General features: G+C 37.3%; 5 protein-coding genes and 1 non-coding gene across 7 annotated transcripts; 5 read left to right on the forward strand and 1 right to left on the reverse strand.

Moving 5' to 3' along the window:
- The first annotated feature begins 288 nt into the window (after positions 1 to 288).
- Positions 289 to 6,177, forward strand: LOC17877783 (importin-4). The gene is made up of 20 exons (XM_006282988.2): positions 289 to 659; positions 749 to 881; positions 984 to 1,120; positions 1,210 to 1,255; positions 1,426 to 1,638; positions 1,723 to 2,226; positions 2,342 to 2,476; positions 2,558 to 2,773; positions 2,856 to 2,945; positions 3,038 to 3,282; positions 3,365 to 3,453; positions 3,941 to 3,981; positions 4,091 to 4,121; positions 4,203 to 4,325; positions 4,418 to 4,635; positions 4,722 to 4,817; positions 4,897 to 5,009; positions 5,212 to 5,347; positions 5,445 to 5,549; positions 5,637 to 6,177. Exons 1-20 carry the CDS (start codon positions 385 to 387, stop codon positions 5,835 to 5,837), a joined length of 3,147 nt encoding a protein of 1,048 aa, XP_006283050.1. The 5' UTR covers positions 289 to 384; the 3' UTR covers positions 5,838 to 6,177.
- Positions 6,178 to 6,450: 273 nt separating this feature from the next.
- LOC17879514 (GPCR-type G protein 2) lies at positions 6,451 to 12,091 on the forward strand. The gene is made up of 14 exons (XM_006283619.2): positions 6,451 to 6,840; positions 7,217 to 7,317; positions 7,644 to 7,748; positions 8,147 to 8,267; positions 8,696 to 8,825; positions 9,130 to 9,208; positions 9,573 to 9,661; positions 9,824 to 9,916; positions 10,303 to 10,329; positions 10,431 to 10,517; positions 10,654 to 10,725; positions 11,108 to 11,238; positions 11,362 to 11,527; positions 11,820 to 12,091. The coding sequence occupies exons 1-13, from the start codon at positions 6,626 to 6,628 to the stop codon at positions 11,513 to 11,515; spliced, it is 1,404 nt and encodes a 467-aa protein (XP_006283681.1). The 5' UTR covers positions 6,451 to 6,625; the 3' UTR covers positions 11,516 to 11,527; positions 11,820 to 12,091.
- Positions 12,092 to 12,469: 378 nt separating this feature from the next.
- On the forward strand, positions 12,470 to 14,851 carry LOC17879865. Of its 2 annotated transcripts, XM_023777881.1 has the most exons (6): positions 12,470 to 12,584; positions 12,681 to 12,733; positions 12,863 to 13,124; positions 13,224 to 13,325; positions 13,681 to 14,392; positions 14,606 to 14,851. In XM_023777881.1, exons 3-5 carry the CDS (start codon positions 12,947 to 12,949, stop codon positions 14,382 to 14,384), a joined length of 984 nt encoding a protein of 327 aa, XP_023633649.1. In that variant the 5' UTR covers positions 12,470 to 12,584; positions 12,681 to 12,733; positions 12,863 to 12,946; the 3' UTR covers positions 14,385 to 14,392; positions 14,606 to 14,851. The 2 variants fall into 2 exon arrangements, with proteins under 2 accessions (XP_023633649.1, XP_023633648.1); XM_023777880.1 differs by having other exon boundaries at positions 13,681 to 14,689.
- An 83-nt stretch (positions 14,852 to 14,934) lies between these two features.
- On the forward strand, positions 14,935 to 18,214 carry LOC17878919. The gene is made up of 4 exons (XM_006284007.2): positions 14,935 to 15,447; positions 16,160 to 16,384; positions 16,468 to 16,572; positions 17,218 to 18,214. Exons 2-4 carry the CDS (start codon positions 16,201 to 16,203, stop codon positions 17,943 to 17,945), a joined length of 1,017 nt encoding a protein of 338 aa, XP_006284069.1. The 5' UTR covers positions 14,935 to 15,447; positions 16,160 to 16,200; the 3' UTR covers positions 17,946 to 18,214.
- A 619-nt stretch (positions 18,215 to 18,833) lies between these two features.
- Positions 18,834 to 21,841, forward strand: LOC17879891 (uncharacterized sugar kinase slr0537). The gene is made up of 5 exons (XM_006284936.2): positions 18,834 to 19,373; positions 19,602 to 19,864; positions 20,229 to 20,346; positions 20,607 to 20,815; positions 21,220 to 21,841. Exons 1-5 carry the CDS (start codon positions 18,984 to 18,986, stop codon positions 21,653 to 21,655), a joined length of 1,416 nt encoding a protein of 471 aa, XP_006284998.1. The 5' UTR covers positions 18,834 to 18,983; the 3' UTR covers positions 21,656 to 21,841.
- Positions 21,842 to 22,475: 634 nt separating this feature from the next.
- Positions 22,476 to 22,578, reverse strand: LOC111829789. Its single transcript, XR_002833145.1, has one exon. It is a non-coding gene; the product is annotated as a U6 spliceosomal RNA (small nuclear RNA).
- Between the last annotated feature and the right edge of the window lie 1,720 nt (positions 22,579 to 24,298).

Genomic DNA, 24,298 nt, shown 5'->3' on the forward strand with positions numbered 1-24,298 from the left:
ACAAGTGATATACGAATGACCAGTTCCATAGCGTATGAGTGCCATGTAAAGATTATACAACGAAGCAAACACTTAAAGCATTCACATTATAATTTCAACAAACACTGAAACACACAAGTCAATTGTTAACTTTGGTTGAACGATAAGGCGCCAACAACTTTGGTCAAACTCATAATTAAAGTTTACCACCAAAAACAATGAGATACGAACCAATAGAAAACTAGATAAATAACTATTTAATCTCGCAAAGCAAAAACCCTTAAAGCGTATTAATAGAAAAGGGCAAAAAAAAAAAGAAAAACCCTATTCGCTGTAGTGTGTCTCTCTACTCCCACAATTCGAGCAGCCTCTGTCTGCTTGGGGAGTTCATCAATCGATCAAGTCATGGCGCAATCTCTCGAGCTTCTGTTGATCCAATTCCTTATGCCGGACAATGATGCTCGTCGTCAAGCTGAGGATCAGATCAAGCGTCTTGCCAAAGACCCTCAAGTTGTTCCTGCTCTCATTCAGCATCTCCGCACTGCAAAAACCCCCAACGTCCGCCAGCTCGCCGCCGTTCTCCTCCGCAAAAGAATCACCGGACATTGGGCCAAGCTTTCTCCTCAGCTCAAACAGCATGTTAAGCAGTCCTTAATCGAGAGTATCACCGTCGAGAACAGGTTCCTCTCTCTCTTTCTCTCACTCTATATTTTTCTTCTCTTGTTTCAATTCGGATTTGACGTTTTTGTGTTTTCATTGAATTTATTAGTCCGCCGGTGAGACGTGCGAGTGCTAATGTTGTGAGTGTAGTAGCCAAGTACGCTGTTCCGGCTGGAGAGTGGCCTGACTTATTAACCTTTCTCTTCCAGTGTAGTCAGAGTGCTCAAGAAGACCATCGTGAAGTAACTTTCTTGTGAAATTCTCACTGTGTCATTTATTTTATGGTTGATCGATTTGATGCGTTTTTGTTCACTTACGTATATTTATTTTGTTGTTGCTTGTAGGTAGCATTGATCCTTTTCAGCTCTTTGACAGAAACGATTGGGAACACATTTAGGCCTTACTTTGCTGACTTGCAGGCTCTTCTACTCAAGTGTATGCAGGATGAAAACAGTAGTCGAGTCAGAGTTGCTGCTCTCAAGTAATTTGTTTTTCACTGGAATATATTTATGTTTGCTCTTCTCTTGGATCTTTATCTCTACTCTTTACACTCTTCTGTAATTTTATTAGGGCGGTGGGTTCTTTTCTGGAATTTACAAACGATGGGGATGAAGTGGTAAATCTAGTGACTTTCTCTTTCTTGTTTATGTTATAGACATGTTTAAACGTCTAATAGTATCTAATGGGTTTCTGTAGGATGTGTAACTTTTGAATTTCTATTTTGTCTGGGAAATTTTTTTAGTTTAGAGACTGATTTAACATATTTGCTTATGCCATTTCTATCAGGTCAAATTCCGAGAGTTCATTCCCAGCATATTGAATGTATCAAGGAAATGTATTGCATCTGGAGAGGAGGATGTTGCTATTCTTGCTTTTGAAATTTTTGATGAGCTGATTGAATCTCCTGCTCCTCTACTTGGAGATTCTGTCAAATCAATTGTGCAGTTCTCTCTTGAAGTTTCCTGTAATCAAAACCTGGAAAGTAGTACCCGTCACCAGGTTAGATGAATCACTCTGTTTACTTGAAATAGGTTCGAATTGTGATGTTATGACTCCTGATGCCTCACTCCATTTATTTACCAGGCAATCCAAATAGTTTCATGGTTGGCAAAGTACAAACATAATTCCCTTAAAAAACATAAGCTAGTCATACCAGTTTTGCAAGTTATGTGCCCTTTACTAGCTGAGTCATCTGATCAAGAGGACGATGATGATCTTGCTCCTGATCGTGCAGCTGCTGAAGTTATTGACACACTTGCAATGAACCTGCCAAAGCATGTCTTCCTCCCTGTTTTGGAATTTGCTTCCATGCATAGTCAAAGTACAAATCTGAAGTTTCGGGAAGCTTCTGTAACAGCTCTAGGTGTTATATCAGAGGGTTGCTTTGATCTGATGAAAGGGAAGCTGGACCCTGTTCTTAATATAGTCTTAGGAGCTTTAAGAGACCCTGAGCAAATGGTTCGAGGGGCTGCATCATTTGCAATAGGCCAATTTGCCGAGCATCTTCAGCCCGAAATCCTTTCACATTATCAGATAATTCTTCCATGCCTATTAAATGCAATTGATGATACATCTGAGGAGGTGAAGGTAAAAGTTTAGAGCAGCGAACTGAGCGTAGTCTGTGTTGTTTGTGAAAATGCACTGCTGCCATGATAACATGTAACCGTAGTTTATTAGTAACATTTTTCGTAATTGTCTACAGGAAAAGTCACACTACGCCTTAGCGGCATTCTGTGAGAACATGGGAGAGGAAATTGTTCCTTTACTTGATCATTTAATGCAGAAGCTTATGGCTGCCCTCGAAAGTAGCCCGCGTAATTTACAAGAGACATGCATGGTACACTGAAAATCTTTGCAAGAGTTTCTTTTGAACTGGTTTCTGAAAATTTTATGTAAGCTGTGTGCTACTTGCTTGCAGTCTGCAATTGGGTCGGTTGCTGCTGCTGCAGAGCAAGCATTCAATCCGTATGCTGAGAGGGTTCTAGAGTTGATGAAGTTTTTCATGGTGCTCACCAAGGACGAGGATCTTCGTGCCCGTGCAAGGTCTACTGAGCTTGTAGGGATTGTCGCAATGTCTGTTGGGAGAAAAGAGATGGAGGCCATTTTGCCACCTTTCATTGATGCTGCAATATCAGTAATGGCCTTATCATATTCTCTTTCTTTGAACTGAATATGTTATTTTGTGGAAGAAAGAGCTCACAATCACAATATACCAGGGATTTGAATTGGAGTTCAGTGAGTTGCGAGAATATACTCATGGTTTCTTCAGCAACGTAGCTGAAATATTGGAGGACAGTTTTGCGCAGGTGTGCATGCATTTTCTTTCATATGGACTTTATAACAGCTTTGGATTCAGTGATTAAGTTTAGAGTAAACAGAAAAAAATATTTTTTCGCAGTATTTACCTCGCGTTATGCCATTAGTATTAGCTTCTTGCAATCTGGATGATGGATCTGCAGTAGACATTGATGAGTCAGATGATGAACATGTCAATGATTTTGGTGGAGTATCCTCTGATGATGATGCTCATGATGAGCCCAGAGTTCGGAACATTAGTGTTCGAACAGGAGTTTTGGATGAAAAGGCAGCTGCGACTCAAGCTCTTGGCCTGTTTGCACTGCACACTAAAACTTCTTTTGCACCGTATCCTTTAAATTTCCCTTAACTATTTTCTTTTGTCTTTTTACTAGAACTCTTTTTCATGCCTCCTTAACTCACTTATAAGCTACCTCGAGGAATCATTGAAAATTATGGACAAACATTCTGCATATTTTCATGAAGATGTTCGGCTTCAAGCAGTCACTGGTTTGAAACGTGAGTTTTCTATCTATTGATTATTTGACATCTTGATCCATTGATTGACATTATTTTAACTGGGCCGGAACTGTGCTGACACATATGACCTCTTCCATAACCCTTGGGGACTCGTCCGAGCGAGGGTTAGATTAATTTTCCTAGGCACAGAAATTAGTAAACGTTGTTTGATAGGTACATAGCTTCATCCCAACTTAAGGTAAACTGGCCTGATGATTAACAATTTCTGACAGCTGGGTATATGATCGATGTGCCAAATTTCCTTCTTGCCGCCTTTGTTTGATATGTGGTCAACTGTCTAGGCCCTCTTCCTTTACAATTTCATGCTCACTTAAGTCGTATTAGATATATGAAGTTCTGCGGATCTCTTAGTATTTAAAAGCTTACCTAATCTATGGGTTAGACTTGATAATGCTGGGGGCATTACAGCTCGTCATTCTATTTCGAGTCTCCAAACTTATAACTCTTTTATCTGTTGGAATTGCAGATATATTGGCTGCAGCGCATGCTATCTTCCAGACTCATAATGTAAGAGACTTGCTCATGCATATATCTATCTTTTTCCCACTCTCTCCTCCCCTCCCCGTTCCTTTATAATTTCCAGCCATGGTATTCTGAATGTTTTGTTCTTATGTAGGATGGAGCTGGGAAGGCAAATGAAATTCTTGGTAACGCATAATACACATCATTTTTTATCATTAACAACAAGAATGACGAGAAGAAGTTACGACAGTTTTTCTCCATTGCAGATACAATTATGAATAATTATATCAAAACTATGACTGAAGATGACGACAAGGAGGTTGTCGCTCAGGCTTGCATGAGCGTAGCAGATATCATGAAGGATTATGGTTTCGTAGCCATTCAAAATTGTGGGTGTATAAACTTGTTGGAGTCAGTTTGATGTAATTCAGGATATTCAAATGATCTTACTCTTGTATCCTATGCTGAAAATGGTTTCTAGATTTATCACCCCTTGTTGATGCGACGCTGCTACTGCTGACGGAAAAAGCAGCTTGCCAGCAGTTAGAAGATGAGAGTGATGTTGATGATGATGATACCGGACATGATGAGGTCCTCATGGATGCAGTTTCTGACCTCCTTCCTGCCTTAGCAAAGTGTATGGGTTCTCATTTTGAACCTGTCTTTGCCAAATTCTTTGAGCCGTTGATGAAATTTGCGGTGGGTGTTAGTGATTACAGTATTCGTTAACATTACTTCTTGCACTGAAATTTAGATACTGACTGGTCCACTTCGTGTGTCTGTAGAAAGCTTCACGTCCCCCACAGGATAGGACAATGGTAGTTGCTAGTCTTGCTGAAGTTGCTCAAGACATGGGTCCTCCAATCTCTGCCTATGTTGATGTAAGTTTTATCATTTTATGTTTTCTATGATTGGTGTTTGAGCTGTACTCAACCAATCATTGGGAGTATTTTCTTGCAGAGGTTAATGCCCTTGGTTCTCAAAGAATTGGGGTCACCAGAAGCAACCAATAGAAGAAATGCAGCTTTCTGTGTTGGAGAGCTTTGCAAAAACGGGGGTGAAGCTGCCATTAAGTATCCTTTTCGTGTTACATGATTTAACTCTACTCGCCGACAAAAAAAAAAAAAAAAAAAAAAGATTTAACTCTACTCACATTGATTTCTATGCTCATCCTTCTATTGTCCTTCTGTTTCTCCTGGTTTTCTCTTGTGGTTTTGGGAGAACATGAGAGTTGTCAGTCCATGCCACATTTGTCTTCCCTTGACTCAGTAGCAGATATATTGATGATGTTCTACGAAGACTTTCCCCTCTTTTTGGGGATTCAGAACCAGACCTTGCTGTAAGGGATAATGCAGCAGGTGCTACCGCAAGGATGATTGTTGTTCATCCTCAACTAGTCCCGCTAAATCAGGTATGATCTTGGTGGATTGGCCAGTTTCGTCTATCTTTTGTGTACGTCCTGAACCTTTATGGAAACACTGTACTCATCCCTAAGTTATACAATCCAGGTACTTCCAGTGTTCTTAAGAGGTCTACCTCTAAAGGAAGATCAAGAGGAGTCCATGGCTGTTTACAGCTGTATATATTCGCTAGTTTTGGCATCCAACCCACAGGTAACTTTTCCTATGCATAATTTCGACTTTGGCATAATATTACATAGGGTGCATTTGGTGAATTATTTTGCTTGGATACAAAATCAGATCCTCCCTCATATTCCGGACCTGATTAAAATATTTGGACAAGTACTGGAGTCACCAGTCGAAAAAGTAGAAGTGAAAGCGATTGTAGGCAGCACTTTCTCCCACCTGATCCAGGTTTATGGAAATCAGCTGCAGCCAATCATAGCTGGCCTACCGCCTTCGCAAGCTAACGCTCTTGCTGCGTTTGCTTCTACTAGTTGATCTTCGCACGTGATAAATTTATATCTCAGAAGCTAAAACTGTCTTCTGGGTTTTTGGTTTTGTTTTTCTTTTTGAAATCTATTCTTTGTTCATTTGAGTGTCAAATCTTGTTTTTAATATATCCAGTTTAGCAATTGCGGGTAGCGAGTGTTTTCCTATCTTGGCTTTGTCATGTGTTCCTTTCTTCAGAGTTTTGTCTTCATTGTTTATTTGATTTTCTCCATTTATTTATAGTTTTTAAAAAGTTCGCAAATTGTGTTTGTATTTTGTATTGTGACATTGACAATATTGTATTTTTTGGCCTTGATAATATTTAAAGGAGTATACATACGTACATCTATGCATCATTGCTGTTTTTGGCAGCAAACATATCTTATTTGTTATACTAGCAAGTTGGAACAGAGTGCGAAAGAAGTGAGTTTCGGATAGTGGGCTGCTATCTCTGCTAATGCCTTGAGTTTTTCCAATTTCCCACAAAATAAATCAAGAAAATCAACTAAGTAGCAAGCAAAGTCCAAGGATTAGATGCTGACAACAAAACACAAAAGTGTAAGCGTTAATGGAAGTTCACAAGAAAGATGCAGTGGCTAAGAATCCTTAGGTTTTGGCGGGAACGGGGCGTGGTGATGATTGAGATATCTCTCTCTCTGTCACATACCAAAACACTAAATTTGGTACGGAGATCCGGTTTAGCGTGGTTTAATGGATCAAGCTTTGAAATGGGGAAAAATGAAACAGAAACCAAATTTTCCTCACTTGTTCCTTGTTAGAGAGAGAGAGAGAGAGAGATGGGTTACGGATGGGCGATCTTCGAGGGGATACTGGTGATGGGATCTCTGTGTCTCCTAGGATCGGCTGGTCTTTGGTTTCTCAACCGGAGGCTTTACAAGGAGTACGAAGAGAAACGGGCCTTGGTTCAAATCATTTTCAGCGTCGTCTTCGCCTTCTCTTGCAACCTCTTACAGCTCGTTCTCTTCGAGATCATCCCTGTCTTATCTAGAGAGTACGCTTTCCAGTTGCAACTTTGTTTTCTCTTATCGATTGTTCCGCAGCTGAATTTTCCCTTACGTTTTGCTGACCTAAGAATTTTTTTCTTGCAACTACTACTGTTTAGCTGCTACTCCCAGATGAATGAGAAATACATATACCATTGAGTGATGTGAAAACTTATAATGCTGGATAATGTGTAACATCATTGACTAATTTTATCATTTGGTGTGAAAGGGTTGTGAATTTGTGCAATGAGCTTTGACAATTTTATTATTTAGTTCTGCAATTATATCTGAGACAAATCATGAGACCTATATCTCTTTTTCTCTATCACCCAGAAAATAGCTCAAGCCTTGGAAGTTTCTATTGAGATTCATTTTGCTTTGCAGGGCAAGGATGGTAAACTGGAAGGTGGATCTCTTTTGTTTGATAGTGCTCCTTGTTTTCATGTTACCGTATTATCATTGCTATTTGATGCTTCGCAATACTGGTAAGCATTTTCCTCATGCCAAAGTATTGATGTTCTTCTATTCTGTGTCATTTCAAGTGTCCTAGCAATTCCTAAAGTTGTATATTACATTACTATATGCTCATTTTTTGCATATGATGGACTGTATTTTGCTTCATCAGTTTTTCTTTAAGAAATAGTATGGGGCCTGGTAATTGACACTGGCGTAAATTTCATTTCCTTATTTTCTCATCATTCACGAGTTTCAATTTGGATTGATATGGAAGAATATTTATAAGCATTGCCTTATGGAATTGCTCCTTCCTTCTTTCGTTTTTTCGATTAAATATCATATCACCACGTTTCAGGTGTTAGAAGGGAACGTGCTGCTGTTGGGGCCTTTTTATTTTTGACTGCGTTCCTTTATGCTTTCTGGCGGATGGGAATTCATTTTCCTATGCCCTCAGACAAAGGTAACTCTTTGAGTTTGTACACCCTGTCTTACCCTTCAACACTGTGTAGGCAAGAAGAAAGTTGATCTTAAGTTTCAGTTAGATCTTATTAACATATTTATGAACGAAGTGTACTTCTGAATATGTGTAGTAGGAATAATGTTGCTATAACTTGAAAGGAGTATCTGAGCATGTTGACACTGAATATGATTGCCTGACTGTAGAAAATGTCTTCAGAAGAATTTCATAGAATCAATCATCTTGCCTCCTTTAGGCTTGTGTCTATTTTTGCACAACAGTAGCTTTTCTATATACAAATCCTCTCGGTTCTTTTTTTTTTTTGGATGCTTAAGATCTTGTCACCGCCTGTTGGACTACTTACCTTAAACAAACACCCTTTTATTTTGAGTTTTTGACAGGTTTTTTTTCAATGCCTCAACTGGTCAGCAGAATTGGGGTTATTGGTGTGACCCTCATGGCTGTCTTATCGGGTTTTGGAGCTGTAAATTTGCCTTACAGTTATATATCTCTCTTCATTAGGTACTTCCCTTTATCATTGCTCCAATATTTTCTTCTAGCTTCTGCTTAAATCTGTAATGGTTTTGCTGCTTAGTTTGTTTCAGCTAATCTATAGAGCATTTTTCTCTGATGGCACCATAAACTGGAGTGAAAAAATAGAACGATATAATTAGGTAACTGCCACTTTAATTTGGAAATGATAGCAAAAAATAAGAAATAAAAAGATACCGGGTTGATGTGGACAGAAAATGTTACGTAAACACTCATTCTTTAATGACGCAAATGGTTTTGTGGATTTTAATTTGAAGTAGCTAAGCTATGAATAGCGTTTCATCTTCTGTGTTGTAAATGGTTCTACACTGATTGAAGAGCAGCTGGATTGGGAATTTTTTTATTTTTTTTTTATCTAACAGCGTTGTCATGTTTTCTGTATCTCTGGAAACATACAGGGAGATTGAAGAATCTGAAATAAAATCGCTGGAAAGGCAGCTGATGCAATCAATTGATACTTGCATAGCTAAGAAGAAGAAAATTATTTTATGTCAAGTGGAGGTGGAACGAATTCAAGTATCAGAAGAGGTATGTTTCCTTCTTCTATTTTAGTACGTGATTGTAATTTAAAGTTTCATATTATTTAACATTCTGCATTTGGGTTAGGATTCTTATCAAATCTGTGTATTTCGCTACTCTATGGTAAAATGCTCTTCAGGCTCTGAAATGATTTTTGTTATCATAACACTTATTTTTTTATGCATCAGTCGAAATGCCATTAAAACAATTTTCCACATAGACTGATAAATGATATTTCATAATTATGCTTTTCTCTTGCTGCTAATTCTAAAATGAGCTTAGGAAGTAATCATTTAGTGCTTTTGGCTTTCAGAATCAAAAAGGTAGGTCTTTCTTTAGAAGATTTGTCGGGACTGTTGTGCGGTCGGTTCAAGATGACCAAAAGGAGCAAGGTCAGTTTATATAATTTAGTTTCAGATGCAGTTGTATCTGCACAACATTATCTTCCTAGGAGTGATTTTATATGTGCACTATTTTTGATGCCATTATGTTTTCCTTTATTTGAAAGAAACCATCTAAATTTATTTGATAGATAAAATTTTCATCTTGCTTCTGTCAGCTGAAATTTTTTGACGTTTCGATAGAGAATAGGTTGGGCTGTTACAGTTTCCCTCTATTATCAGGTTAAAGGTCAGAATAGGATCATGTATTTTCCTTAGAATTTTATAGTGTACATAATAATATGAGATATTAGCTCAGCATATTAGTTACCGTTTGTTGATATCTCCTCGAATCATTGATGTGTTTCTTTTACAGATATCAAACTAATGGAGGCGGAGGTTGAAGGTCTAGAAGAGCTTTCAAAGCAGCTATTCTTGGAAATTTATGAACTCCGCCAAGCAAAGGTCCCCCTTTAGCACTGTGCCATTAGTTTAAGTTATCTGCAGATTTCTACTCATTGGCATCTTCGACTAAATTATCTATTTCTTAGTTTATTACCTGTAGGTCTTGTTACTTTGTAACATACACATTCTATAAGCATTTATCTAGCTTCATTTCGTTTGCAGGATGCTGCTGCTTTTTCTCGAACTTGGAAGGGTCATGTGCAGAACTTACTTGGCTATGCGTGTTCCATTTACTGTGTGTATAAGATGTTAAAGGTAATTTTTTTGTGCTTTATGTGAAGTGATAGCCTTCAGTTCTTCTTACTCTATGTATTCTCATATTCCAAGGCTATATTAAATTCGTCCACATGAATGAAACAATGGATTATGGATTTTTGTGGTTAGTGTTAATTTATTTAATAGAGATTTGATGCAGAGTTGCTTACATATTTTCAAAGATCCCAGTAGATGGATAGATCTAAAATTTGTGGATCCCATTTCATTGTGTGTGTTTCTGGGATGTGAACTTTGTAGCTGTTCTCAGGACAGTAATTGTTTTATTAGAAGAAAATATCGCCAATATCTCTTGTTCTGTGTTTGACATTTGTAACTGTGGACCAGTGTTTCTAACATCTCTGTTATACCCTTTGTTTTATCTGCAGTCTCTTCAAAGTGTCGTTTTCAAGGAGGTATTCTCATGTTTTTATACCCTTTATGATGAATGGTTGCATCTGTTATCATCATTTGTTTACTTATTTACTACATGGAATAGTAATCAGATTATTTACAGGCAGGCACAAAAGATCCTGTCACGATGATGATCAGTATATTCTTGCAGTTCTTTGATATAGGAGTAGATGCTGCATTGCTCTCACAGGTGTGCTTGACTGAGTTTTTGATGACTTTAATCTTGAAAATGCCTATATGGTTCTTCAATTACCTTATGAGTCTATTGGTTTCCCAGGATCTTGTAAACGTAGGTCTGACTCTGTATCTTTCTCTATCATTTTCAGTATATTTCCCTGTTGTTTATTGGGATGTTGATCGTGATATCAGTGAGGGGATTCTTGACGAATCTGATGAAGGTGCGTTCTAATTTTAACGTTTAAAATTTCTTCCATTTGTCTTTATACAATCTTTTGTGATTTCCACGTATTTTGAAGCTTTTTAGTGTCTACGGGAAACTATTACCCAGCCTTTAACATGTTTAAATAGACAGAGTCTGTCACTTTTTTTGCACCAGCAAACTTTCCTTGAGAAAGTTGTAGTTGTTTGAGCAAAGCACATGAACATATATCTCAATTGCAGATGTAGAGTAATTTAACTGAGTATTTGTTGCAGTAGCATTACGGATCTACTCAATTAATTTTTAACCTGAATATAAAACAAATTGATGGCTACTTGATTGGCAGTAGTATGGTGATTTTACATTTTACTGAAACATAACTAACAATATACATTTTACAGTTCTTCTTTGCAGTGTCAAGGGTAGGGAGTGGTTCTTCAAGCAATGTTGTGCTTTTCCTATCCGAAATCATGGGAATGTACTTTTTGTCTTCCATTCTTCTTATAAGAAAAAGCTTGAGAAATGAGTACAGGTACCTGCTCTTAACTAAAATGAATAATAAACTAATTGCTGTATGTGTCGTTATGTACATGTTTCTTCTGATCTAAAGATGGAAAAGTAGATTATATTACTGAAAGCTTTTTTGTTGGTACAGAGGGATAATAACAGATGTATTAGGCGGAGATATTCAATTTGATTTTTATCATCGATGGTTTGATGCAATATTCGTGGCGAGCGCTTTTCTTTCTCTGCTTTTGCTTTCTGCGCACTACACATCTCGTCAAATTGATAAGCACCCAATTGACTAAGAGCAAGCATCTGTAAGTTCCCTTCCATTCAGTGTTTGATTGAATTTTGATGTAGATTAAAGTAGTTGAGTCATTGACATATGTACAGTTTTTGAGCTGAAAGGATTAGTCTTGAGTTGTTTTTCTTTCTTCCTCAGGTGTGTGTGTCTGTGATTAGCTGATTAGTTGTAAAGAGAATGAGAGTTATATAGAGAGTACCGGCAAATCCTAATGGTTACTTGTAACTTGAGTTTGGGGGATTAGCATTCATTACATATTTTTTATGCATGCTTATATTATATATCATGTAAATTTTCTTTTGCAGTGTACGTACTTTCAAGGAGGAGGAAAAGAAAAAAAGAAAAAGAGTAGTCTAGTCGCCACAATGATTTCATGTGGCATTAATTGAGAGGACTTCTTTTGTTGTTGGTTCGTTGTGTGAGGATATTATTGTGGTGGTAGAGAGAAAGCTGGTAAGTGTTAGGTTCAAAATATATCTGCTTCTGTTTATATATATATTATAATGCATATGTCGACGCAGTGACGCTTTTGATCAAACCACATTGTATTCCAGGAATAGAATTCTCAATACTGATATCTGTTTATAAAAAATATAAAAAATATCCACAGAAAGGTGAGAAAGAGATAACATCAGTGCAGGATAAAATGACGTTGGTTCTCTAGGGAAGAGCCAACTACGCAACACCAGTCACTGCCGCCAAGAGTTACCAATATATATATTCCTCGTTTTGTCTTAATCTTGATCCTCATAGATCATTACATAAAATCATTCAGCTGACTGCTAATTAATTAATCAATCGGTTGTAGGGAAAAATCAATATTTTGCCACAGCAAAACAGCTGAAGAACTAATCAATTTGTAATTCAAGTTAAAGGCCTCTATTTCAAAATAAAATATCTAATTACAGTAGACAAATAAAATATCTACGATAAGTAAAAGTACAGAAAGCAATTATTTTTGTTGGAACGCTTCACGGCGGGTGAAAGAAAAAGAGAGGCTTCAACGGCCTTTGAGTTGTTTGTCACTTTGTTGGCTCAGCGCCGCGCTGTCTCTCTAAAACAGCCTGGTGGTAAGCTTCTTCTACGTTTTCCCTTTTTTGACCATAATTGTTCCGTAAACTTTTGCTTTTTGCTTAGTCTCGATCTACTTGATTGCTTTCACGCAGAAACCCTAATTTCTCGGAGAACCGGCCCTGCAGTGTTTACCCTTTCTGATGAGGTTTCTGTTCCGATTTTTTGTCTATCTTCACTTTTGGTGTTTCGATTTTTTCCTGTGACCAAATTTGAGACTCTGGCTTCTTCCTTTCGAGTGTTTTACTACATTTTGGTGATTTTTTTTTTTTTTTAGGTGAACATTAGCTGATTTCTAAACGGGAAGCTGTTGATTTTGTGTTAAAGCTTGGATGATAGAGACACTTGATTTTCTCTGACAATGACTACACGAAGAAATGGCATTTCTAGGAACCAGCGGGTTGAGAGTTTTCGCGGTGAAGGCCCTAACTGGATCCTTATTGCTGGGGGTGCCTTGTTGAGTACATTGTCTATTCGCTTTGGCTACAAATTAAAGCAGTCCGTTGACTCGAAACCTCACTCCAATGGTGGATTAAAACGTACTTATAGGTTTTACTGCTTTTACATGTCCTACCAATGTATTCGTTTGAAAAAAAAACTAATCTTATTTGGAGGGTGGTTGACTTGTTGTTTTGCAGCCAGTGGAACATCTGACAGAGGAAGATCTCTAGGATGCTGTTTGCATTCTAATGCGTCTCCCTGTGATAGGAATAATGATTTTTGCTTCCACTCCACTTCCGGTGAGAGTTTGTGAGTTGGTAATTCCTACCAGCTGCATTTTCTTTTACTTTATCTTGACTCTACATAGTCTCTTGCTGGGTTTGCTAAGATATTTTTGAGAATGTTTTGTAAATTAGTTTGGACATGGTTCTTACAAGTTTGTAGCCTTTAGTTTCTTACATAGTGATGTCATTGTAGCTCAATCACGAATCATACTTTAAGTAGCTACTTGCATCAATGAGCTGGCAACTATGGAGGAAGTATCCCCATATGATGGGTTGTAGTATCTCAGAATTGTTACTCTCAGGAACTGAATTTCGTTCCAGAAAAGTTTTGTGTGGGTGTTCTGAAAGTTGGCTTCTTTTCTTAATGCAGGAACTGAGAATGGGGACGGTAATCATGCTACAAATGAGCATATTGCGGTGTCCAGTACCACGTTGCCTCTTGTGACAGTTCCTAGTCCAACATATAGCAAAGAGAATGGAGTCATGTGGGGATCTACTCCTGATCACCTGGAAGTTCCCATGAAACCATACCATCACCAGTCAACCTGCTCAGATTCTCCTTGTGTATCTGAATCCGGCTCAGACATCTTCAGCAAGCGAGAAGTAATACAGAAACTGAGGCAACAGCTGAAGAGACGTGACGACATGATAGTTGAAATGCAAGAACAGATTCTGGAGTTGCAAAACTCGCTTAACGCGCAGATGGGAGACTCTAGCCATCTACAAACACAGCTAGACACAACGAACAGGGATCTTTTTGAATCAGAGAGAGAAGTTCAGAGACTGAGAAAGGCAATCGCTGATCACTGTGTGGGACAAGCAGGTAGCAATGGTTGGAGTGGTGATGTGAACGGGTTTATGGGAAGTGAAAACAGCTATGAGTCACCACCAGAAAAAGGATCCAAGGATGGAGAAAGAATAGAGATGTTGAAAAAGGAAGTGGGTGAGCTGAAAGAGGTAATAGAAGGGAAGGAGTATCTACTTAGGAGCTATAAAGAGCAGAAGATAGAGCTATTGCAGAAGGTGAAAGAGTTGCAGCAGAGATTGGACTCACAGCTCCCAAGCATTTTGTAGGTGGAAAGGTTAGGCATTGTGCATTCTTATAACTACTCTCTCTTCTTATCTCGAGAAAAAAAAAAGAAAGGATATATGAACTCTCCGAGGAAACCTCTCTTCTGACTACAGATTGTTTTGGTTGTTTTAATGCTTCGGCTTTGAATGTCTGGATCCTTTTTTGGGTTGTCACCTCTGATTAATCCTTTGTTTTTTGTTTTTTTCTGTTTCTGCTGGTGAAGTGAATACTGGAAATCTGAAAACTCAAATACAAATTCGTGTCTCAAGGCATATAAGCTGGTCATATTGTGGAGTTTCAGTTGGAAGTTGGTTGCTCTTTAACAAGAAAGTTGGTTACTTGTTAAATATTTTAATTTATCAAATTCATAAGGTAGAATTCGTTAGGGAAGGACAAATTAATGTTATTAAATTGTAGTGTCTACATAGACACATAGTGAAGAAGACAAAGGGAAAAAATGTCACATATAGATCGATCCAGCCAGCTGGTAAGTTATTAATTGTGTTCCACTAAGAGACGTATAGATATCAAAGATAGATAAAATTGATAATCAATAGAAGAAGATGTATAAAGTGCAAATTACACATGTATCAAAATTTCTTATACAAATGTAGATTTCCTTATTTGGAATGATTAAACAGAAAATAAAGAAAATTGAGAGCTGAATTTCTATGAGTCTCTCACAACCACCGTGAGCGTCATCCATGGGACGTGGTTGACGCGTGCGGGGGATTTTTCGTTTTTTATTTTATTTTAATAAAATTAACAGAGAAAAGAAAAAAAACGAAGGAGCTGTGAGGCGCCGTCTCTTCAACCTCTTCCCCTCCCTCCTCCACTTAGCTTCTCTCTCCCTCGAGGGTTTTACCAGGCAAGTTACACCATATCCCATCGTCGGAGACTCAACGATTCTTCTCGGAATCTTATTTCTCTATTCAGCAATTTCCGATTGTGGCGCTGAGACATATACACACACAGCCAACACTTAAAAAAGTCAAGCAGGAGAAGCTTTTCTCTGTCTATAAAGTGAAATTATGGAGCCCTCATTTTTTCAAAGTTTTCTATGAGGTTTGTATTGCGATTATACTTCTCTGTACTCTCCCCTTTTTTTGTGGGCTTCACTCACTCTCACTTGAACTTTTCAGCGCAAAAATCCATTTTGAGTAGTTCTCTCGGATTGTGTATTCATGTTTCTCCTTTTCATTTCGATTCTTGTCTTCATTAAGGGCTGAGATAGCGATTCTAAACTAAGGTTGCTTTTCTATTTCTATTTGCTTCATGTTCAAGCCAAGTATCATCTCTTTGTCTCTCTAGATGAGACTTTACTTTTTGAGGTTGCATTTTATTTTAGAGTTGAGAGTCTGCTACCAGTCGATTCATTATACTTTCTCACCTGAGACTGTTTGTTTGACTAAGAGAAATGAAGAATCCTGTTTCACATTTCTGAAGCAAAATTGTTAGCTGTGAATGAAAACCTTACTGATGGTGTATAGCTATGAACTGGAATTTCCAACCCATTTTCTCCTTTTTAGTGTTACTCTGGTTTCATGTTTTGTTTTGTTGTCTTCTCTGCTTGATTGTGTTTGAGGTAATGCTCTAATCGTGATTCCTTTCATCCCAATATCTTTGTATATTTTATTTCTGGAACCTTTCCTCGGTTTTTAGCATGTAGTGATTTTAAATATTTATTCCGGTGGTTTTTATTGAGTTGACTTGATGAAATTTCCCCTATTCATTCTGATTGTTGATCATGATTTATTCTTGCATCCGGTCAATGTAGGTTATGTTTGGATGATAGAGACATTTTGACTTACTCTTACAATGAGTACACGAAGAAATGGTATTCCCAAGCATCAGCGAGCTGAGAAATTTTTTGGTGAAGGACCAAATTGGATACTAATTGCAGGGGGTGCCTTGCTGAGCACATTGTCCATTCGATTTGGGTACAAGCTAAAGCAGTCACTTGATTGGAAACCTCAATTGAATGGCTCTGCTAAGTTAAAAGGTGCTTACTTTGCTGCTATGTTGCGTAACATGTTTTTTTATCTGATTGTAGTTTTTGTCTCTTAATAAAAGTTTGTTGTGCAGCCAATGGGACATCTGAGAGGCCAAAATCTTCAAGCTGTTGCTTGCATTCTAACACGTCTTCCTGTGGGCACAACAATGATTATTGTTGCTTTCGCTCCATTCCAGGTGTGACTTTGTAGCTTTCTGTTTTTATATTTTCATATGGATTTTCCCATACATATTTGTTTAAGTCACTATATGCTAGTGTCTTGGCCTTGTGTCATCTCTTACTGGTTTCCTTTCATCAACCGTGATGTGAAAAAGATGTGTGAGAAATAGGAAAATCTAGTTTAAATGAGGTGTAGATGTTGCTACAGAGTTCTAGTTTTTGCCTACTGGTGTCTTTGAAGGCCAATTACAGAACATATATTAATGTGCATGAACGAATTGGCAACTAGGAATTCCAATTTGAAGTTGTGAAATTCTTAAAATAGTTATAAGATTTTTCATCTTCCAAGAACTTGTTGAACCTAATATTTATTGTTTCGTTGTGGCATGTTATCATTTATATGCATCAATGAGGCTGGCAAGTAGGGAAGCAGAATTTCGGCAATGATTGTTGTCTTTAGTGGGTTGTATGCTAACGATAGTTACAGGATTTGTCATTTCCAAGAAATGGTTGAAGCATAGTTACAAGATTTTTGTACTATTATAACCAAAAATGAGTTCTTTTGGCTCTCTGGAAACTTTCTGAATTCTCTATCCATGTAGTCCAGAGCAGCCAGTCATGTGTGGATCTCATCAGACTTTGCTTCTTCTTATTTTTTGTAGGCAGTGAGAATGTGGAGGGAAAAGAGATGACAAACGAGCAAATGGTATCCGCATCTGACACTTCACTGCCTCTTGTGACAGTTCCTGCGCCATCATTTAGTAAAGAAAATGGAGTCATGTGGGCAAGTTCTCCTGATCGCCTGGAACTTCCCCCAAAACCATACAATCACCATTCTACCTGCTCAGATTCTCCTTGCGTATCTGAAACCAGCTCAGACATCTTCAGCAAACGAGAAGTAATACAGAAACTGAGGCAACAGCTGAAGAGACGTGATGACATGATACTGGAAATGCAGGAACAGATATTGGAGCTGGAAAACTCGTATAATGCGCAGATGGCACACTCTAGCCATCTCCAGGCACAGCTAGACACAATGAACAGAGATCTATTTGAATCGGAAAGAGAAGTCCAGAGACTTAGAAAAGCGATAGCTGATCACAGCGTGGGATGCGGCACAGGTAGCAATGGAAAGACATCTCCTGTTGCACCTTGGAGTGGCCATGTGAATGGGTTTATGGACAGCGAAAGCAACTATGAGTCACAGGAAAAAGGATTAAGGGATGGGGAAAGAGTAGAGATGTTGAAAAAGGAAGTGGGTGAGCTGAAAGAGGTAATAGAAGGGAAGGAGTATCTACTTAGGAGCTATAAAGAGCAGAAGATAGAGCTCTTGCAGAAGGTGAAAGAGTTGCAGCAGAGATTGGACTCACAGGTCCCAAACATATTGTAGGTGGAAAGGTTAGGCATTGTGCATACTTGCGTCTCTTCTTTTCGTTTTGTTTTCTATTATTTTCTGGTTCTTTTTCCTTTTTCGAGAAGATGAATCTATGTCCTAAGATAAGATCGTTGGAGATAGAGGTGATTTTCAGGTTCTTTCTAGCTTCAGCTTTCGTTTATGAATTGTCTTGATTCTGTTTTTGTTGGGGTCTTTTATCTCTTCTCTCTTTCTAAGCGTTTGGTGTATAAAGGAAAATAGTGGTTGAAGAGTTTGCCGCGGAATTAGTTTCCTGCTTTTCCTTGTTCTATTCTCCATTAAAATGGTAACTAACTAAACCACCATCAACTATAGTTTCGTGCCTTAGTAATGACAATTAAAAATGAAATTAGTGAAGAAAAAATTGTAATTCAATGATTCATATAATTTGATGTTTTGGAGGAAGTAGTGACAAAGGGTAAGTCACATATTATAAAGACAGGTTTGATTGACGAACAGCACTCTTACATAAAGTCTTAGCATTAGCAATAGCAACCATATATATATGTAAGATTAAGATTATTAGTACAAATGTAAAATTTTTATAAACGGAATTAGAAAGTGTAAATTGGGCATAAGATTGTAACCAATGACCGAATCAAATTAAGATTGTCACTTGAAGAAGAATAGCCTAAAATAATAGTCCACTTGGAAAAATTAATAATAGAATACTTAATTATTTTAAAAAGGTAATTAAAAAAAGAATTGTCCGCATGCTTATTTTGAAGTCTGGGTTTGAATAGTCGCAAAATCAGACATTTATATAAAAATAGAGTTTTACTTTTTAATCCTAATAGGATAAGTTTATGTTTTTTATTGATAAAAATATATATAAATAAGAGAAAATGGGAGAGTAAACTTTATCCTCTCAGAGGGAGTCTCTCACGTTTTGCTGGTCTTTCTTCCTCCTCTCGCTTTGGATGGAGATGTGAGCTTTCTTCTTTCTCTTCATCCCTCTCTCTCTTTTATATTATACCTACGACGACCCCAAATACCTAAAAATTCTTAATATCCATGGCCCTCTCGCTCCTCTCTCCAGTTTCTGTCTCTGCCTCTGTTTCTTTTACTCTCTCCACCATTACCGCTTCTAATAATGCCTCATCCTCTCTCTCCCCTCTTTACTCTTTATATCAACCCAAAGGTCCCTCACGAACCACAACCACGACCTCGTTTTTCGGAGGCTCGGGGAACTTGAGGATTGATTCCATGGCGGATAAGAGGAAATTGTGTCTCATGCTTTGTACCAATGGCGCCGCCGGCGGTGAATTGGATGATATGGACGAAGGTGATATCGAGAGGATTGGAAATCACGACGAAGATGACGACGAATTGATACTAGGCCATGCTAATGGTTCCTCTGCTTCGCCTGAGAGATGGGATGTTTTGGGTCTCGGCCAAGCCATGGTCAGTATTTTTCTTTTCTTTTGTTCCTATGAATCATTCAAGCCAAATTACTCTCAAAATGTTTTTTATTCGATTGCCATTGAAGCTCAATTGTCTCTATGATTGAGAATCTCTAGCTTCATATTACCCTTGCTTGAATCCTCAGATACTTACTTGCTTGCTCCATTAGAAAACTGAATGGGGAAAACAAATAATATTGTCGCTGATGGTGTGTTTTAAATGTTTTAGGTAGATTTCTCTGGAGTTGTGGATGATGAATTTCTAGAGAAACTAGGTTTAGAAAAGGGAACAAGGAAACTAATTAATCATGAGGAGAGGGGTAAATTATTACAAGCAATGGATGGTTGCAGCTATAAGGCAGCAGCTGGAGGGTCATTGTCCAACACTCTTGTTGCTCTTGCAAGATTAGGTTCTCAATCCATTGGTGACCGGCCTTTGAATGTGGCAATGGCTGGCAGTATTGGAGGTGACCCTCTCGGGAGCTTTTACGGGTACTACACTTTCTTTTACTTATATGATGACCCTCTTCTTCTTTTTTTGGCTGATTGTGTATGTCTTTAGCTTGCAAATGGTGTGAAAATATCTGTATTCTTCGTCCTAGTATCCGATTGGTTTTATGCTAGAGTAGTTTCTAAGGCTTCAAACTAGACTATCATTACATTTACTGATGATCAACACCTCACAAAAATTTAGTTTTTTAGCTGCGGATTGGGGTTGATCTATGTATTCTAAAATGCCCCATCAAATTTTGCCTCTAGATGACTGATGATAGGTTATAAATGGTTTTCTATGATTTGCTTCTTCCGTCATTTTGTTTGGTTTACTCACAAGGGGAGTACTTCTTATGTTCTGTAGGACTAAACTACGTCGAGCAAATGTCAATTTTCTTTCTGCTCCAATTAAGGATGGAACAACCGGAACAGTGATAGTTCTTACAACTCCTGATGCACAACGTACTATGCTTGCATATCAGGTAGGATTTATGATCACTCTAAACTGCTATTGCAATGTATTAATGTTCAAAATATAAGGATTTCGTTTTTTGCTTTTGCAAAGAGTAGAGGAAAGTTAACTTTTAAAGTAGGTGATCTACAAGAATTTTTCATGAATTAAGTGGTAGGATCAATAGCCTGCATGAAGCAACCAAATTGAATAGTAGTAGAATTGCTAATTCCGATAAGATGTCTGTTTGAGTGAAACCACTAATGAAAAACCTAATATGTATAATTTCAGGGAACATCCTCTGTCGTTAACTATGATTCTTGTTTGGCTAGTTTGATATCCAAGACAAATGTCTTTGTTGTGGAAGGCTATTTGTTTGAGCTTCCTGATACTATAAGGACCATAACAAAAGCATGCGAAGAAGCCCACAGAAATGGGGCACTTGTTGCTGTGACAGCGTCAGATGTGTCTTGCATAGAGAGGCATTATGATGATTTCTGGTGAGTTACTGTTCTTTTTCTTAATCCATTCTTGCGTCTATTTAATGTCATTTTTTAATATACATATTAGGTTTTTCATTAGTGGTTTCACTCAAACAGACATCATATCGGAATTAACAATTCAAACAGACATCTTACAGAGTTACAGTCCATCATAGGACCAGTTGAAAATTGTAAAAAGGGAGTGATTATCTTTGTAGCTTGATTAGTCATATAATCTTTGATTCTTCTGTCCGCAAATTTTTGAATCTGAAGAAACAAAACTTGAAACTAAATGGGGAATTCTGTTGTCTAATCTCCATTGTTATCTAAGTTGTTTGCTTTTGTTGGTTTCATTGTCTCCATCTTTTTTCGTTTTTCGAGAAAAGAAAAATGCAAATGTTGATGGTTTTGTGTTGATTCAGGGACATTGTGGGGAACTATGCAGATATTGTATTTGCAAATAGCGATGAAGCAAGAGCGTTTTGTCACTTTTCCGCAGAGGAAAGCCCAATATCAGCGACAAGGTACATGAGCCACTTTGTTCCATTTGTTTCGGTGACGGATGGAATCAACGGATCATACATTGGAGTAAAAGGAGAGGCCATATACATTCCTCCTTCCCCATGCGTGCCAGTTGACACATGTGGTGCTGGAGATGCATACGCTTCAGGGATCTTATACGGTATCTTGAGAGGAGTATCTGACTTGAAAGGAATGGGAGATATGGCGGCTACAATTGCAGCGACTGTGGTGGGTCAACAAGGAACCAGGCTTAGGGTTCAGGACGCGGTTGAGCTGGCTCGATCACATGCCTACCGTCTCAACGGTTCAGGTGTTCGAACAGATATTGGGTCTTGATCAAATTTCTAGCTTGTGATTTTTAGCTTTATGATTCATTCTTTGATTTTCATGTTGTAGTGCCTTTTGCAATTGACTTGTAATCTTTGTATGTAACATTTTAGTATATATAAACAAAGTCTGATAGAATAATATTCTTGCATAAACTAGTAATGAGTTTATTGGGAATTCCAACATGTAATTCCATGGGAATATTTTCTAGCCTTAACAGTGCTATAACAAAGCCTGCGGCTTGATTTAAAGACACAATCTTGGTCAATTTTTGAGCTCAGCAGCGTGCAGAGGAGAGTTCACTAATTTGACATTCAGGAACTCTTTCACGCAATACCAATATCTTAAACAGGTTCTAAGGATGGTCATATCGATGACAACCGTAAATACAAAGTTGGACTGACTGCTTATAAGCTGTTGTTACGTGGAACATGGATATTTTATTCATACAGTAGCATGATTGTAGCAGAACGAGTGATGAAACTTATTAACCACGAGGACGCCCTCTAGTGCATCCAGAATCTTAAAAAGGCCCATTTATACCTCAAATGGGACTACATTGCAATTACACAAGACCCACATTATCGTCTTTAACCCTTCCTACCACTATGACCTCCTCTCCCTCCAATAAGGACGCTCGTTGTCTACCTGAAGGGTTATTCTGTGTCTCCAAAGGCTCATACCTCTCTGCTCGGCTGTGAAATCGGCTGTTGAACATGTTGACATATAAGTCAGAAGAGATTGACAAAAAAATTGATCATCGATCTGGGAAAAAAAAAAAAAAAAACAAGTTGACATATAAGTCAGAAAAGATTGGTTTGAGGAAAAAAAAAATTTGGACCATTTCTCGATTTGTGCGTGTCATCCTTGCGCAGGGGCCATGCTAATCTTCTCTGTATCGTTCCAATTTTATCGGATGTCCCCGAAGGGACAATCGCTTAGCTGAATCCAACGTTATATAAACGCATCTTTGTTCTTGAGAGCAAACGATGTGGGACTACTAATGTTATATTTTGAGGTATAAATGGGCCTTTTGCTACTCCGTTATGGCCCATTATACCAACGACCCAATCTATTGTTTTAAGAATTCAAACCTTGAGTTTAATCTCGCATTACATATTTGTATCGACAAATTTGTATGTTTAACACTTAAATGGTCACTAGATCCGGACCCGCACATACGTGCGGGATTGATTTCAAAAATTAAGTTTACTATCATGTTTGCAATATATTACGTACATGCAGTGTTATGTTTATAAACGAAATTATTATAAATGTTATTAAAATTCGTAATCCGAACTTGTACATGTTCAATATTTGTTTGTTTTTAATTCGGTATAGACAAAAGAAACGATAGGATTTGGATTTTTTTCCCAGTAACGATAACTACATTAAAAAAATAGTAATATAAAAGTGATTTGTTTATGTCGGAACATGAACCCCATCTCGTCTTGTCCCTTTCTAGATATCTCATGTTTTTCCATCTCTGAACCATGGTTTTAAACTTTTAATTATAATTTATCCATTTGAGATCGTATATTTTATTCCAACAAATAGGAAATAGGTAAAAAATCAAGACTTATTTGAAGATATTTTTATTTGGTATGATATTTATAACATAAACATATATTGGTTTGCTTTTATCAAATTGGTGAATATTTGAAGTACTTATCGCTTTACAATAAATTTTGGATCAACATTTGATCAAAGCGGACCCGGATTGAGTGTGAACCAGTTTAGTAATCAGCTAAATTTCTATTAAACCCGTAGACTACTGAACCGGATAAAGACAAAGAAATAAACTTTATAACTTCTCGGCCTTGATGGCCCAAATATATTTGTCAGGCGGGTCAAAATCGTCCGCTATGCATGCTTTGCAACAGATTAAAATAATTTTAACCCCACAAAAGTTCCATTCAACATAATCTACATTAATGGTATGTCCGCATATGTCTTGCTTGAATTCGTATTACCCTAAATTTTTTTCTCCAATTTTTTTAGGAAAAGTTTAGATAATGATTTTTATTTTCCGAATTATTGTTTTCTCCCCGTACCCGTTATTTCTTGTAGTTTATATTAATAAATAGTAGTTCCACATTTACTCTGCTTGAATTCACGTTACACAAAATTCTCGTTACTCCATATTTTATTAGGAATAGTTTAGATAATGGTTTTAATTTTCTAAATTACTCGTTTCCTTTCCGTACTTATTATTTCATGTACCAATATTTGCAGTAACAAAGAAAGTTGAAATTAAATTAAGCTATGTAAATCTCAATTTCCTGTATCATACCAGTTATCTAATATTTAAAAATTAAAATTGAACTTAACTATCCAAATATCCACCTTTTTGTTTCCTCAGTTTTAATGTCTCCATCTAGTCTAGTAGTTATATTATGAATTATGCACTAATTATATGTAGTATTGAATTTATCTTTTCCGTTTAGTAGAACAAACAAATAGAGTAGAAACAAAAGAAAATAAAGAATCTGAAATTATCATGGTTTCTTTATGTTGTTTATTTTTAATATATATTTTTTTGTCTACACATCTGAAATTAAAGCTGCTGAAAATCTGGTTTGAATTATTTTCATAATATTAGTTTTGGAAATGATTAGGATTTGAGATTTTTAACTTAATGATTAATATCTA

The sequence above is a fragment of the Capsella rubella genome, unplaced genomic scaffold (assembly GCF_000375325.1).
Source record: "Capsella rubella cultivar Monte Gargano unplaced genomic scaffold, Caprub1_0 scaffold_7, whole genome shotgun sequence".
Taxonomy (NCBI): domain Eukaryota; kingdom Viridiplantae; phylum Streptophyta; class Magnoliopsida; order Brassicales; family Brassicaceae; genus Capsella; species Capsella rubella.

What these genes read in the sequence shown, in the direction of transcription:
- LOC17879891 (XM_006284936.2), top strand. Translation starts at nt 18,984, where the DNA reads ATGGCCCTCTCGCTCCTCTCTCCAGTTTCTGTCTCTGCCTCTGTTTCT. An exon ending in CCTCTCGGGAGCTTTTACGG is followed by an intron (nt 19,865 to 20,228) that starts GTACTACACTTT and finishes TATGTTCTGTAG; the next exon opens with GACTAAACTACGTCGAGCAA. An exon ending in GTACTATGCTTGCATATCAG is followed by an intron (nt 20,347 to 20,606) that starts GTAGGATTTATG and finishes GTATAATTTCAG; the next exon opens with GGAACATCCTCTGTCGTTAA.
- LOC17878919 (XM_006284007.2), top strand. Translation starts at nt 16,201, where the DNA reads ATGAGTACACGAAGAAATGGTATTCCCAAGCATCAGCGAGCTGAGAAA. An exon ending in TGGCTCTGCTAAGTTAAAAG is followed by an intron (nt 16,385 to 16,467) that starts GTGCTTACTTTG and finishes TTTGTTGTGCAG; the next exon opens with CCAATGGGACATCTGAGAGG. An exon ending in TTGCTTTCGCTCCATTCCAG is followed by an intron (nt 16,573 to 17,217) that starts GTGTGACTTTGT and finishes TATTTTTTGTAG; the next exon opens with GCAGTGAGAATGTGGAGGGA.
- LOC17877783 (XM_006282988.2), top strand. Translation starts at nt 385, where the DNA reads ATGGCGCAATCTCTCGAGCTTCTGTTGATCCAATTCCTTATGCCGGAC. An exon ending in ATTTACAAGAGACATGCATG is followed by an intron (nt 2,477 to 2,557) that starts GTACACTGAAAA and finishes ACTTGCTTGCAG; the next exon opens with TCTGCAATTGGGTCGGTTGC. An exon ending in CAATCTCTGCCTATGTTGAT is followed by an intron (nt 4,818 to 4,896) that starts GTAAGTTTTATC and finishes ATTTTCTTGCAG; the next exon opens with AGGTTAATGCCCTTGGTTCT.
- LOC17879865 (XM_023777881.1), top strand. Translation starts at nt 12,947, where the DNA reads ATGACTACACGAAGAAATGGCATTTCTAGGAACCAGCGGGTTGAGAGT. An exon ending in CTCCAATGGTGGATTAAAAC is followed by an intron (nt 13,125 to 13,223) that starts GTACTTATAGGT and finishes GTTGTTTTGCAG; the next exon opens with CCAGTGGAACATCTGACAGA. An exon ending in TTGCTTCCACTCCACTTCCG is followed by an intron (nt 13,326 to 13,680) that starts GTGAGAGTTTGT and finishes TTCTTAATGCAG; the next exon opens with GAACTGAGAATGGGGACGGT.
- LOC17879514 (XM_006283619.2), top strand. Translation starts at nt 6,626, where the DNA reads ATGGGTTACGGATGGGCGATCTTCGAGGGGATACTGGTGATGGGATCT. An exon ending in ATCCCTGTCTTATCTAGAGA is followed by an intron (nt 6,841 to 7,216) that starts GTACGCTTTCCA and finishes TTTGCTTTGCAG; the next exon opens with GGCAAGGATGGTAAACTGGA. An exon ending in AGATGACCAAAAGGAGCAAG is followed by an intron (nt 9,209 to 9,572) that starts GTCAGTTTATAT and finishes TTTCTTTTACAG; the next exon opens with ATATCAAACTAATGGAGGCG.